This window comes from Fukomys damarensis, unplaced genomic scaffold (assembly GCF_012274545.1).
Source record: "Fukomys damarensis isolate Sample0158 unplaced genomic scaffold, DMR_v1.0_HiC HiC_scaffold_16, whole genome shotgun sequence".
NCBI lineage: Eukaryota > Metazoa > Chordata > Mammalia > Rodentia > Bathyergidae > Fukomys > Fukomys damarensis.
In genome coordinates, this window is record NW_022900928.1 from 108,829,094 (window position 1) to 108,845,080 (window position 15,987).

General features: G+C 36.3%; 1 protein-coding gene across 14 annotated transcripts in view; it reads left to right on the top strand.

Annotated features, from left to right (window-relative positions):
- Positions 1-10,745, top strand: part of Pikfyve (phosphoinositide kinase, FYVE-type zinc finger containing) — a 120,655-nt gene extending 109,910 nt beyond the window's left edge. For 13 of the 14 annotated variants that reach the window (XM_010616067.2, XM_010616065.3, XM_010616064.3 and 10 more), the window contains 3 exons: positions 7,566-7,827; positions 8,386-8,460; positions 8,994-10,745. In XM_010616067.2, coding sequence (XP_010614369.1) covers positions 7,566-7,827; positions 8,386-8,460; positions 8,994-9,109 — 453 coding nt within the window. In that variant the 3' untranslated portion in view covers positions 9,110-10,745. Of the gene's footprint in view, positions 1-7,565; positions 7,828-8,385; positions 8,461-8,993 lie in introns of those variants that run through there. The other variant, XR_778673.2, reaches the window with a different exon arrangement.
- Positions 10,746-15,987: the final 5,242 nt, after the last annotated feature.

Below are 15,987 nucleotides of genomic sequence, written 5' to 3' on the forward strand. Positions count from 1 at the left end.
GATGGGCAAATGGGCTGTTTCCAAGTTTTAGCTATTACAAACTGTGCCGCTATAAACATGGGTGCACATACTTCTCTGTGATATGATTCTTTTAATTCTTTTGGAAAGATACCCAGCAGAGGGATGGCTGGGTCAAATGGAACCTCCAGTCCAAGATCTTTGAGGTATCTCCATATTGATTTCCATAGTGGTTGCACGAGTCTGCACCCCCACCAACAATGGAGAAGGCTTCCTTTCTCCCCACAACCCCGCCAACATTTGTTATTGGTTGATTTCTTGATAGCAGCCATTCTTTGTGGGGTGAGTGGAATTCAGTGTTGTTTTCATCTGCATCTCTGGAATGACCAGTGATGTGGAACATTTTTTTTTTAATATATTTACTTACTGCTTTTACTTCTTTGTCTGAAAAATGTCTGTTCATTTCGGATGCCCATTTTTGAATAGGGTCTTTATATTTGCGGGGGCTAATTGTTTTGAGTTCTTTATATATTTTTGATAATAGTCCTTTGTCTGAGGAACAGCTGTTAAAAATTTTTTCCCACATTTTAGATTGTCTCAGTTCTGCTGATGGTTTCTTTTGAAGTACAGAAGCTTTTTAGTAAGATGAGATCCCAGTTGTTGATTCTATCTGCTAGTTCCCATGCTACTGAGGATTTGTTCATAAAGTCTTTTCCTATGCCAATGTCTTAAAGAGTTCTGCCTAACTTACCTTCCAGCAAGTTTAATATTTCTGTTTTAATATTTAAATCTTTAATCCATTTGGATTTTAATTTAGTGCATGGTGAAAGATAAGGGTCTAGTTTTAATCTGTGACAGGTTGACATCCAGTTTTTCCAACACCATTTATTAAAGAGGCTATCTTTCCTCCACTGAGGATGGTCAGCTCCTTTATCAAAGATGAGGTAGCTGAGTACATCTGTGTTTGTTTTTGTGTCTTCCAATCTGTTCCACTGATCCTCAGGCCTGTTTCTTTGCCAGTACCATGTTGTTTTTATCACAGTGGCTTTGCAGTATAGTTTCAAATTAGGAATTGTTATACCTGGTGCCATGTGTCTGTTGCCTAAAATGGCTTTTGCTATTCTAGGTCTCTTATGGTTCCAAATGAATTTTTGGATTCTTTTTTCTAGTTCTGTGAAATATAGGGGTGGAATTTCAATTGGCATTGCATTGAATCTATATAGAAGTTTTGGTAGTATGGCCATTTTCACTATGTTGATTCTTCCTACCCAGGAGCAGGGGATATCTTTCCATTTTTTTATATCCTCTTCACTTTCTTTTTTCAGAGTGCTGTAGTTTTCAGTGTAGAGATCTTTTGCTTCTTTTGTTAGGTTGATTCCTAGATACTTCATTTTTTGGGATGCTATTGTAAAAGGAATTGTTTCCCTTATTTCTCTCTCAGTGAATCTGTTATTTGTGTATAAGAAGGCTATTGATTTTTGGGTGTTCACCTTATATCCAGATACTCTATTGAATCTGTCAATTAAGTCTAGAAGTCTTTTGGTGGAGTTTTTTGGGTCTTCAATGTAGAATATCATATCATCAGCAAATAATGACAGTTTAACTTCTTCCTTTACTATCTTTATTGCTTTAATTTCTTTCTCTTATCTAATTGCTGTGGCTAATGTTTCCAGAACTATATTGAAGAGGAGTGGTGATAATGGGCATCCTTGTCTTGTTCCTGATTTTAACATGAAGGTATTCAGTGTTTGGCCATTTAATATGATGTTGGCTGTTGGTTTTTCATAGATACCCTTTATTAAGTTGAGGTGTAGACCATCTATTCCAATTTTTTGCAGGGTTTTTATCATGAATGGGTGTTGAATTTTATCAAATGCTTTTTCTGCATCGATTGAGAGGGTCATTGGTTTTTGTCCTTGATTTTGTTAATATAATGTATTACATTTATTGACTTTTGTATGTTGAACCACCCTTGCATCTCTGGAATAAATCCGACTTGGTAGGGATGGATGATCTTCTTGATAATCCTCTGTATTCTGTTTGCTAGTATCTTATTAAGGATTTTTGCATCTATATGCATTAAGGAGATTGGTCTGTAGTTCTCCTTTTTAGTTACATCATTCCCTGGTTTGGGAATCAAAGTGATACTTGCTTCCAGGAATGAATTTGGAAGCATAGCTTCCCTTTCAATTTCATTGAAAAGTTTGAAGAGTAGTGGCAGTAGTTCTTATCTAAATGTCTTGTAAAATTCAGCAGTGAATCCATCAGGGCCTGGGCTTTTCTTTGTTGGTAAATTTTTAATTACATTTTCAATTTCACTGACTATAATTGGGGTGTTTAAAATATTTTTATCTTTTTTGTTCAACTTTGGTAATTCGTAAGTATCTAAAAATCGGTCCATTTCTTCTGTGTTTCCATTTTATTGGAGTACAGGTTCTCAAAATAGGTATTCATGATCTTCTGGATTTCTTTTGGATCTGTTGTGACTTCGCCTTTTTCATTCCTGATTGCATGTATCTGAGCCTTTCCTTTTTTTGATAAGATTAGCTATGGGGTTTGTCGATTTTATTTATTCTTTCAAAAAACCAGCTCTTTGTTTCATTTATTTTTTGTATTGTTTTCTTAGTTTCAGTTGCATTGATTTCTGCTTGGATCTTTATAATTTCCTCTCTTGTTCGAGCTTTGGGTTTATCTTGCTCTTGTTTTTCTAGGAGTCTAAGTTTCATCGTTAAGTTGTTTATTTGAGCCCGCTGTGTTTTCCTAGTGTCCGTATTCAATGTTATGAATTTTCCTCATAGAACTGCTTTCATTGTGTCCCATAGATTCCTGTATGTTGTATTGGCATTTTCATTTATTTGTAAAAACTGTCTAATCTCTTCTTTAATTTCCTCTGTAATCCATTGATTGTTTAGGAGAGTGTTGTTCAGTTTCTGTGTGCTTGTGAAATTCCTACAGTTTCTTGTGCTGTTGATCTCCAGCTTGATTGCACTATGATCTGATAATATACAGGGGATGACTTCAATTCTTTTGCATTTATTCAGACCTGTTCTGTGAGCCAATATGTGATCTATCTTGGAAAATGATCCATGTGCAGCCGAAAAGAATGTATATTCTGATTTTGTGGGGTGGAATGCTCTTTAAACATCTATTAAGTCCATGTGTTCCATTATGTGGTCTATCTTGGAAAATGATCCATGTGCAGCCGAAAAGAATGTATATTCTGATTTTGTGGGGTGGAATGCTCTTTAAACATCTATTAAGTCCATGTGTTCCAAAGCTTGGTTCAGTTCTAGTATTTCATTGTTGATTTTCTGCCTAGATAATCTGTCAATTTGTGATAGTGGGGTATTTAAATCCCCCACTGAAATTGTATTAGTGCTTATTAATAGTTTTTCATGTTACTTAATATTTGTTTTATATAGTTGGGGCCTTTATATTTGGTGCATATATGTTTATGATTGTCAGCTCTTCCTCTTGAATTGTTCCCTTTACAAGGATGTAGTGTCCTTCTTTGTCTCTCTTAATGAGTTTTGGTTTGAAATTTACTTTATCTGAGAATAAGATTGCTACCCCTGCTTTTTTCTGGGCTCCTAACACATGGAGAATTGTTTTCCATCCTTTCACCTTCAGTCTATGGGCTTCCTTTTGCACTAGGTGTGTTTCTTGTATATATTGTTGGATTTTGTTTCTTAATCCATTCTGCCAGTCAATTTCTCTTGATTGGTAAATTGAGGCCATTAACATTGATGGTTATAACTGATATATTCTGACTTATTATTGCCATGTTATTGTCCTTTTGTTGACTCTTTTTACTTTTTCTCCTATCTCCTTTTAGTTTCTTGCCTTGCTTATTTGATTTGGTCTCTTGAGCCTCATGGTATTGTGACCTTTATTGTCCTTTTCTAGGATATTGTTTAGAATTCCTTGCAGTGCTGGTTTGGTATTCATAAAATTTCTCAGATGTTCTTTGTCGTGGAAGTATCTTATTTCCCCATCTATTTTGAAAGAGAGTTTTGCAGGATACATCAGTCTAGGTTGGAGGTTATTTTCTTTTAGGACTTGGAATACCTCACTCCAGGCTCTCCTTGACCTAAGGGTTTGTGTTAAAAAGTCTGCTGTGATTCTAATGGGCTGTCCTTTGCATGTGATTTGTTTCTTTTCTCTTACTGCTTGTAGTATTTTGTTTTTCTGTTGGATTTCTGGGATCTTGATTATTATATGTCTAGGTGTAGATTTTTTTTGATCGTGACTAGATGGAGTTCTATATGCCTCACTTATCTGTATGTCTAATTCTTCCCTTCTGTTTGGGAAGTTTTCTGTCATTAATTCTGTGAAGAGCTTTTTTAGGTCATTTGCGTTTTCTCCTTTTTCATGAATTCCTATCGGTCTTATGTTATTTTTCTTTGCATCGTCTAGAAGTTGTTGAATTGATTTCTCATGATCCCTTCCTGTTTTTGAGAGACATCTTTTTTCACGGTCACTGACAGAGATCCTATCTTCTATATCTGAAATTCTATCTTTGCAATCTTTCATTCTGTTACGTACACTTTCAATAGAGTTTTTAATCTCCTGGATATCTGTTTGAATCTGTTTTATGGATTCCATTTCTTTCCTCTGTTGGGCATTCATTGTTTCCATTTCTTGTGCCGAGTCTTCATGGTTTTTATCATGGTCTTGAGCTCATCTATTTTTTTGTCAGTTTCTGTTCTAGAGTCTTGAATCATGACTTCCAATTTGCTCATCATCTCTATGGTTAACTGGGAAATTATTTCTGATTTGAATTTTTCTAGAGCCTGATTGATCTGTTTTGTTACCTCCTGTGCTATGGGTCCAGGGTGTCCTGCTGGTTCACTATCAGACTTTTCATCTTCATTTGTCCTACTCTTTGGCATTGGTGAACTGGAAATCTGTCTTTGTGTCTTGCTTAAGTGTTTTCTCATTTTTATTTTTGTTGTTGGGTTGTCCTTCTTTAATTTCTGGGTATTATTTAAATCTTCCTGATATAGTTGTGTTTTAGCTTTTGAGTTTCTAATGACTCATAGACATCCTCATTTTCATAATATCAGAGAAAACAACTCATTAAATCAATCACAATCCTTTATCCCAATTGATACATTCAGCAGTCCAATAGGATCAAGCACAGCTTGCAAACTGACCACTTGTGGTAGTCATTAATCTATCAGCTTTAAACCGTGTGAATTAAATTAATATCAAGAAGCAGCCCAAAATATGTTTGCAGTGAATACACTTTTCAATATAGCATCTTTACCATTTAGCATGAGGGGTTAGATTGAGCTAGGACAAGAGGAGTAGATAAGTGAAAGACTGGAGCAGGTTTGAAGTGAAACCAGAGGATGTGGAATGACCTTACTATCTTTATGAAGCTATCAACTTCAGAGGGGATAGACAGAGTACAGGAATAAGGACAAGAATATATCCCCTTAACAGTAACAGGCGCTTGCCTTCCCTTGAAGCTACGGAGCCACGAGTGAGGTAAAATGACTGGAGAAAAGAACATAAAGTAAAAAAAAAAACAAAAAACCAAAACAACAAAACAAACCCCCCCCCAAGGAAGGAAAAATAATAAAAGAAGAAGTCTGAGTTAGGGCAGGAGCAGGAATAAAAAGGGAGATGAGGGATAATATGGTGGAGCAAGAGACTGAGTTGGAGAGAGAGGACAGAAAAAAGAAATAAATTTTAGGGTGGAATGAGGAAAAGAAAGAAAGAAAAAAAAGAATTTGAAGGGCCTCTTTCAGACTATGTCTCTGTTGTCATACTATACCACATGTACAGCCATATGCAGAACCGAATCCCCTGATTTCGGCAAGCCAATGGCAGGTCCCCACAACTCAGACTGACCTCAGTCCACAAGGCCTAAGTTGAGTTTCCCAACCCACAGGGTTGAACTCCACTCAGTTCTATTACAGGTTTCCCCTGCCCTTTCTTTAAAGATGTTCAAAGTTGGGAGCTCAGAAAACTACCCTTCACGAGAACCTGTGCCTCTGCAGAGTTGGTCCAAGGACTGGCCCAATCAGGAGGTTTGAGAACGGGGGTGGGGTGAGGGTGGCGGGGAGCAGGTTGTGGGGGTGTTTAAAGGGCGCCCGCGCAGCTACCTTCTTTACTGGATCTGGTGGCACACAGTCCGGGAGGTCGTGCACCTGCCGGGTGGTCCCAGGCAGACAGCTGGAGAGACCTCCTCTAGGGTTCTTGGGTCCTTACTCTAATTTCTCATTCTTTATGGCTGAGTAGTATTCCATTTTATAGAAAAACCACATCTTCTTTATCCAGTTTCCAACTGATGGGCAAATGTGCTGTTTCCATGTTTTAGCTATTACAAACTGTGCTGCTATAAACATAGGTGCACATATGTCACTGTGATATAATTCTTTTAGTTCTTTTGGAAAGATACCCAGCAGAGCTATGGCTGGGTCAATGGAACCTCTAGTCCCAGCTCTTTGAGGTATCTCCATATTGATTTCCATAGTGGTTGCACCAGTCTGCACTCCCACCAACCATGGAGAAGGGTTCCTTTCTCCCCACAACCCCGCCAACATTTGTTATTGTGTGATTTCTTGATAGCAGCCATTCTTTGTGGGGTGATGTGGAATCTCAGTGTTGTTTTCATCTGCATCTCTTGAATGACCAGTGATGTGGAACATTTTTTCATATATTTAGTTGCTGCTTTTACTTCTTTGTCTGAGAAATGTCTGTTCATTTTGGATGCCCATTTTTGAATTGGGTCTTTATATTTGGGGGGGCTGATTGTTTTGAGTTCTTTATATATTCTAGATAATAGCTGTTATCTCAATTTTAAAAGTAAATCAAATGAGATTCAGAGAAATGAAGTGCTTTATCAGAGTCACACAGCTATTTCAGACCCCAGGGCGGTCTAGATTATTCCCGAACAGTGCCCTTCCCAGTGTGTCAGTAACACACCTATTTTTGATTCTGGGGTGGTCTAGATTATTCTTGAATAGTACTTTTCATGGTGCTGATCCTTGAGTTGTTCCCAGCCTGTGCAGAGTTGAGAAAACAGTGCCTGACTAATTCAGTTCTCTCTCTTCACTGAATCCATCTTTTTATGAGGAAAGCATTAGCTGAACTGAACAGTGTGCTTAATGATCTGATTGATTTTCATCTTGGCACTGGCTCCTTACCATTATCATGAGCTGGGCAGAGGTGCCCAGCCCTGGTTTGCTGACTACATTGCAGGCCTGCTACTGGTCCTGGAATGCAAGATCTGTGGCCTTTGAATTCACTGCTTTTCCTACTGCTTAAATATTACTAAAATTTTGCTGTTCATTCTACATTGCCATAATTATAATCTGTTTTGATATCAAAAGTTTAATTTTGTAAGAGTATTTGCATTTTTCTTTATGATGCTTTGTGATCTGATGATAAATTTTTTGTAGTTGTCAATGCATCTAAAAGTCGATTAACTTGGCTTGATTTATTGAGTATGATATACTTACATTAAGAAACATTTAATGACATTATAAAATTTATGAAATAATGGTAGTGACTATAAGAAGTCTGCCTTTTTAATTACATTAGTTAACTAGTGTGCGAACTCACACACAAGTAACAAAGAATTCTCTTTCTACTAGGTTTTTGATTTGAAGGGCTCACTCAGGAATCGAAATGTAAAAACTGACACTGGGAAAGAGAGTTGTGATGTCGTCCTGCTGGATGAAAATCTTCTAAAGATGGTTCGAGACAACCCCCTGTATATTCGTTCACATTCCAAGGCTGTGCTGAGGACTGCTATCCATAGTGACTCTCATTTCCTTTCTAGCCACCTCATTATTGATTATTCTTTGCTGGTTGGGCGAGATGATACTAGCAATGAGCTGGTAGTTGGAATTATCGGTAAGTTACTAGGTGTACTCTCTTATGGTTGATAATTAAACAGAGTAAAATCTTTACAATTCTGTTGAACCTGATATTGAATATTTTCACAAGCTTTCATTGGGAAATTTCAAAGATAGTTTTGTACTCAAATCCTTTCTATTCTGTCTCTTTATTTCTAATTCATTATCTTTACAAAAAATATGTACCTCGGTCACAAACTAAATTGGATGGAAACCAAAACAAATTCATTGGTTAGGTTCAATGTTGACCTTATAGGAAAATTTGATTCAGTTTTTGTCCGATTTGGTTTGTGACCAGAACTGTGGAAAGAATTAAGTGCACGAACCAAAGTACCAATGCAAATTTAAAAAGTCATCTACAAAGGAGGGCCTGGCTCATTGTTGTCAGGAATAAGCAAATTAATATGGGGAGAATCCTTAGAATAGCATTTGACATATCATCAGCCAGCATTCAACAAAAAGCAGAAATAGTTGGGAGAGTCATTGCTATTGTCATTTTCCCATATTTATTAACATAGCTTTATTGCTCATTTTGCCTGCCTCCTTCTACCCTCAGATTACATTCGAACATTTACGTGGGACAAAAAGCTTGAGATGGTTGTGAAATCAACAGGAATTTTAGGAGGACAAGGTGAGCAGAATTTTTGTTTTGTTTAGTCTTTATTCTCATTACTCCTTATCAGTTAAAATTTAAGAAGCACTATTTTTTAATTCTAAAAGTCATATAGTTGTCTCTGTGATTTTATTCCCAGAATTACCCTACAATAAGGAAAATTGTGTACGTAGGGAAATACAGGGTTTAAATTTGTGTTAGAGTGCTAGTTCCCAAAATAAGAAGTTAGAAGAAAAAAATCAGGTTCTGAGTAAGAGTTTGTTGTAGAGTAATATCTGATATCTTCTTAGTTCTCTAATAAACATTACTTGCTTCAGTTATGTCTTTAGACATCTCTTATATCTAGGCAGTAGCCCCTCTTTTGACATAAAAACTGATAGCAGGGAGGGTACTGTCCATAGCAGGTGGCACAGCAGATAACCTTCCCTCCTTTAGACTATGTGCTGTATGTATCTTTATGGTAGTTTATATGAAGAAACATGGGTGAAGTTAGTTGCCCAATCAGTTACATATATAACAGCTTTCCTCCTTTTTCCTTTTCATAATTTTAGGTAAAATGCCAACTGTGGTCTCTCCAGAGTTGTATAGGACTAGGTTTTGTGAAGCAATGGACAAGTATTTCCTTATGGTACCAGACCACTGGACAGGACTGGATCTGAATTGCTGAAATTAAATCCATATTTTGAAATGGACTATGAAGGAAAGAGAACAAAAACAGAAGACCAAAAATAAGATACATGTTTATTTCTTCATCACATTCACCACTGTGTGGAAAAGTCCTTTCAGTTCTGTGGTTTAAAGACTGTCTGTAATTGAAGGGTAAAAAACTCCATGATTTTTGCACTTTGGTTTTAGATACCTGTGAATTATCTGTAGATTGGAAAGTTGCATGAACATTTTCTCAGTTAGGCTAAAAATATAGATCAATTTCAAAGGGCTGAAGTTCGAGTTCAGTAGACATGTGATGTCGTATTTGCTAATTTAAGTGTTTGGAGAAGAAAACCATACATATCTTATAGATTGTGACTACAGTGTTTAAGACATTGTTTTTACTTAAAGCATTTGTGGGGCTGCTGAGTTTGTTCTTTGATTCATATGTAATAATGTTACTTATTATCAGGATTTCTACAACTTACAGAAACATTCTGATTTATTCCATTAATGGTCAGTTAAACAGGTTGGCATTTATTGTTTTATTGAATAATTTAACTTAAATTGAGAATTCTGCTATGTTCTATATTTTCCCAGCTCATTTTTTTAAATGTGTTTGTTATTTCAAAATTCTGTCTTCTCTGTGGGTGCAAGAAGCTAGATTCATTAACTTTAAGTCCCTCTCCCTTTTTGCAGCATTTTAAAGCTTGTTTAAAACTCTTTATGTAGTTATGTTACACTATCCTTCTCTGTATATGCTCATATTCTAGGTTCCCCCTCACCTTTCCAGGGAGACATAGTAAATGACTCATTGGTAATTGAGTCTGCAATCACTGAAACCCTAAAGGAAGAATTATTAATGAAGGATTCTGGTGTAAAAATTAAACTAGACCTAACCCAAGAAATTGAGAGAGAAAGCACTTGATTGGTTTTTTTATAGGGTAAATGTCCTTCAGTCTAACCAGTTGAAATGCCATTTATTTCTAATGTGGACAGTCCTATTTTCTAAATTCTCATTTCGGTTACTGAGACCTGCTGAGAGGAAGTTACATATAGTAAGGAACTTCTTGCTTAGTAGTCAGCAATTGTATTTGCTTTAGAAAGTGCTTAGAAGGAAGTACTGATTTTGAGGAAATACTATTTAACCTCACAATATTTCATATTGGCTTCTTTCTGTAATGACTGATTTGGGGGATTCATAGTTTTAAGTTTTAAGGATTCTATTCTTTTCAGACTTCCAATAATAGCATGTTAATTATCACTTTATTTGGATGAGTTTTGTTACACTGCATAATGAGTACAGATACAGGAACATTTTAGAAAGTTTGCTTTCAAGGATGAAGGCAGTGTTTTGGTATTTGTTGCTTATTAAAAACATGATTAATTTTGAACTGAGGCAAGTTGGCTAAGGATTTAAGATGGATCTGATTGCCGCACCCCACCCCTTATATGCCTTTTGAGGATACACAGAACACTGACTTTAGTTTGGATGTCAAAGAGAGAGGTGAAAGCTGGTTAGAACATTATTAACTTTTTACATGTCTAGGATCAATTGATTGTGTTTGAATTTCAATGCTGACACTGTTTTATTGTCTTTTCATTTTTTTTTTTTTTTTCCCTGTTGGGGATCCTTAGAGTTTCTTTTTTTTTTTTTTGTACCAGGGATCAAACTAGGACCTTGTGAGGCAGGTAGCAGCACCACTGAGCTAAATCCCCAGCCCCTTAGAGTTACTTTTCCCATTCATTTCCTCTAGAAGTAGATGTCCCCCTACCCACAGCTGTAATCAGGTGGTTTCTTTTTAGTTTCAGTGCCATGTGCATAATTGGAAAGCTTTGTGAGAATAGTTCTTGACAATAATATGGTTTGTTGGTTTCTTTTTCCTTCCCCATAATTGAAAAATAGGTTTTTAGAGTCTGTTGCCTCTTTGGTAATTTCATGGTTGAGCATTCTGAAAAAAGAATTGCTTCTTTTCAAGGATAACCTGTCCTTTAAACTTAATGTCAGGGCCAAATTAATGAGCAGATACAAAATTTTACTCTTTATTTTGAGTAGTACTCTTGTTGAGGTCACTGCTTAGGTATAAGGTATTTCAAATATCATGCTATTCAATTTAAACATTAAATGACTATTTTCATCTCTTGAATTACCTTTCAAGACCTAGAGAATATTAATGCTAATAAATTATGACTGAAGATGAAAACTTAATACTTTATTCTTTAGAATATAGTATGAATTCTGAAAATTATAGTAGCACAAGGAAACTATGTCAATATGTTGCTTTGTATAAACATGTTATTTGTAAAAGTGAAACTTTTTGATGCCATCAAAATTTGTTTAAAAAATAAGCAGGGTTTACTCTTATCTTAGCCCAAGATAAATAAGGAGAATAAGCTGTTATAAGCCCTTTTGTAGCCTATTACATACTTTAATTTCATAGATACTCAGAATTTCCTACAGAATGTCTTTATAATTTTTTTCTCTTGATTTAGCAGTGAATGGTATTCTAGTTTAGGCTTTTACTGTGTGTTGTAAATTGTAGGGTCATACTAGCATTGGCTTTTGTGATGGCTTTGTGGCCATCAGTTTCTTTGCATTTTACCCATTAGCAGTGGGTTTTTATAAAACTGCCAAGGAAAGTAATCTACTTGTAGAAAGTTGGCTTAGCTTGATAGGTGGAAACTACTATGAATGAGCCTGATGGTGAAACATCAGGCCACTCATTCCTTAAGTGTTAACACACTGACTTATGCAGTATTCAAAACATTTAGTGCAATGCCTTTTTTGTTTGTTTTTTGTAACACGGTGCAGTGTATTATACAAAAAATAAAAACCGCAATCATGAGCAGTTTTTTAGTAATACTGCTTTCAGTTTTATAAGAAGTTGTACATTATTATGTCTTTTGACAGGTTAAATTTTAAACTAGAGAAATAGCATTGTAAATCAATAGTCTTTTAATTTAATATGAAAAGCTCAATTAACAATACTGAAAGTACTTACTGTATAATAATGTATATATTTCTTTTCTTTGGTTCCAACTGTTTTATATATTTGACATGTTATTTAAAAAACAACTGCCTTGACCTTTTAGAGACTTGTACTATAAATAAAGAAGACTTACAATAAGCTAGAATTTATGTACTCTTTTTTTTTTTTTTTAAGACTAGGAAAGGTTTATTGGGGAATAGGAATAGCTCCTGAGAAACAAGAGGGGTCCCACCCAAGTTGATTGCTACCAAGGTCATTTCTCCACGAATGTTTTATAGAGCAGAATCATGAGGTGCGTGCAATATTGGCCAAACTGTAATCAACCAATAAGATTACAAGTGTGGCCTCTTAGCTAATATTGATTCAGTAGGGAAGCAGTACACCTAACAGTAGTATATGGCTGGCATCATTAACCGTGGCTTATCTGTGACTTATAAAATAGGAACATTTTAATAAATATGAAACTGTCAAAAAAAAAAAAAAAACGGGAACATTTTTGGAAAAGGATGGGTCCACGTGTTCTGGTCACCCATCTGATGCATATCTTGACTTAATGGGCTGAGTGGTACCAATACAGAATAATCTCAAATTTTTATTCATCCCTTAGGGAAGTATGCACATCTGGCGATTGTGACTTTAATCTCAAGGCCTTGCCTTCATGTGCCTCCAACAACAGTTTTGATATGTTTTCATCTTTACTGACTTCCTCAAAGGCCTGTCCTTGTCTGATTGCCTATTAATTTCTACCTAACATACCTGCTTGTGATATTTCCCTCTGAAGAGCTATCTGTGACCAGGGGAGAACCAGTGAAGTTTCAATATAGGTGATTTGAGCTGAGAAGGGTCGGTGAAGGGCAGACTGCAGTCAGGGGCCTACTCCAGAGAGTTAATTAATAGTTTTTTAAATTAATTTTATTGGCACATTTAAGGTATATAGTATTAACGACATTCATCATTGGAAATTTGCATCTTTACATAATCTGTCTTGGTTTTTATTTTTCTCCCCATTCCCCTGCCCTCCCTTCAACCCCTCCATCCCTTCCTGTTTACAAAGACTTTGTTTATATTTTTTATTTTCTCATATTGTTTCCTTTCCTTTCCCCTACACTGCCCATTTCCCCTTCCCCTTTGCCCCTTTTCTTCCGATTTCACATTATCTGTTATACCTTTTAGTCCTTATTTACACTTTCAGTTTCTCACACTAGAGAAACTATTTTGTATTTACACATATGTGTGTGCTGTTTATTTCACTTAAGAGTATCACCTCAATGTGCATCCATAAGTGCTTCTAATTTCTTATTTTTATGGCTGAGTAGTACTCCATTTTATATTTAAAAAACACATTTTCTTTATTCAGTCTCCAGTCGATGGGCAGCAGGGCTGTTTCCAAGTTTTAGCTATTATAAACTGTGCTGCTATGAACATGGTTGCACATATATCACTATGGTATGATTCTTTTAGTTCTTTTGGAAAGATACCCAGCAAGGGAGTAACTGGGTCCAATGGGACCTCTAATCCTAGTTCTTTGAGGTATCTCCATACTGATTTCCACAGTGATTGCACGAGTCTACACTCCCACCCCCAGTGGAGCAGGGATCCTCTTTCCCTGCGGCCCTGCCAGCATTTGTTTTTGGTTGATTTAATGATAGTAGCCGTTCTTTCTGGGGTGAGGTGCAATCTCAGCATTGTTTTCATTTGCATCTCTCGAATGAGCAGTGATATTGAACATTTTTTCATATGTTTATTTGCTATTTCTACTTTTTTGTCTGAGAAATGTCTGTTCATTTCAGATGCTCATTGGATCTGTGGGGGTAAAGGTGATAGTAGCTGAGTTGAGAAACTGGCTCTGTGTACCTCAGAGGTGGCTGAGTTGGTGGCAGAGCTGTGCAGGGAGATGGAGAGGTTGCAGATTGGCGAGACAGGTGCTTTTTCTGGCCCATATCCTCTCTGCCCTTCTCTCATAGGATGGAAGAAAAGGAGAGTAGGGAAGAGGCACAGCAAGTTCTCCAGTCCTCACTGACCCAGAGGTCTCATGTTAGAAATTATCTTGTAAAATTCCCCAGTTAATATTTATAGGAACTAGAGTTTTATTTTTATTTTTAAATGCAGTTTTATTGTGGTGAAAAATTGTAATCATCTTAACCATTTTAAGTATAATTTAGTAGTCTTAAGTATATTCACATTGTTGTAAAACAGATCTCCAGAACTTTTCCACAACTAAACAGCTTTTCCTTCCCTTTACCCCAAAATCTCAGGTAACCACAATTTTTTTGGTTTTCGTGAATTGAACTGGTGAGGATACTTCATATAAAAGGGATCATGTGGTATTTATTTATCTTCTTGTGAATGGCTTATTACACTTAGCATAATTCTTCAGGGTTTGTCTGTGTTGTAATATATGATAGAATTTTCTTCCTTTTTAAGGCTGAATGATATACTATTGTATGTATATACTGTATTTTGTGTATCCTTTCATCCTTCCACAGAAATTTATGTGATGGTTAATTTTGTGTCAGCCTGACTGGGCTAAGGAATGCCAGATGGCTGGTGAAATTTTTTCTGGGTAAGTCAGAGAAGGTCTTCCAGGATAGATTAGCATTGAATGATAAATCTAGTAAAGAAGATCTCCTCTCACCAACCTGGATTGGCTAGAATGAACAAAACTGTGCTTGAAGAGCAAATCTCCCTGTCTGTCTGTCTGTCTGTCTGTCTGTCTCTCTCTCTCTCTTTCTTTCCCTCCCCATTCCTCCCTCTCCTTTTCTCCCTCCTTTCCTCTCTCCCTCCCTCTTCTTTTCATCCCCCTCCTCTCTCCCTCTCTCTTCCTTTCTCCCTCCCCCTTTCCATTCTCCCTTCCTCCCAGCTAAAGCATCTGTCTTTGGAAATCAGAATCAAAGCTTCTGGATCTTTGGCCTTCTGGTTCTCAAACACATAGACTTTATGCAACAAATATCCCTGGGATTTTGTTTGGTCTGCAGATTGCTTTTAATCTCTTAATATTTAGTCTTATCATGAACTATGATTATGAGATGTACTTCTATTTAAGTATTTTTAATTTCATCAGCCTTTTGTAGTTTTTATTGTACTGTAATACTCACTTCCTAAGTATTTTTGATAATACATAAATAGAAATGACTTTTTTTTCAGCTTTAATTGAGTTTATTGGTACATTTTAGGGTTACAGTACAGTTACATTCATTGTTGGGATCTTGTTCCTCTACATGACAAGTCTTGATTGTCATTTTTTCCCCTTACCTCTGCCCTCCCTTCACCCCCTCCTCCCCTCCCCATCTACAAACACTTTATTTTCATCTTTTCATTGTCTCACATTTTTTTCTTTTCCCTTTTTACTCTTCCCCTACCCATCCCACCTTCCCTACACCTTTAGCTCCTTTCTTCCCATTTCTAAATGTCAGTAATCTTATTAGAATCTTATGCATTGTTGCAGATTATTCACACCAGGGAAACTATTCAGTATTTACACATGTGTGATTTATTTATTTCACTTAGGAGTATATCTTCAATATGTATCCATTTTCCTATGAATGAATCTATTTTCTCATTCTTTATGGCTGAGTAGTATTCCATTTTATAGAAAAACCACATCCATCTTCTTTATCCAGTTTCCAACTGATGGGCAAATGTGCTGTTTCCATGTTTTAGCTATTACAAACTGTGCTGCTATAAACATAGGTGCACATATGTCACTGTGATATAATTCTTTTAGTTCTTTTGGAAAGATACCCAGCAGAGCTATGGCTGGGTCAAATGGAACCTCTAGTCCCAGCTCTTTGAGGTATCTCCATATTGATTTCCATAGTGGTTGCACCAGTCTGCACTCCCACCAACAATGGAGAAGGCTTCCTTTCTCCCCACAACCCCGCCAACATTTGTTATTGTGTGATTTCTT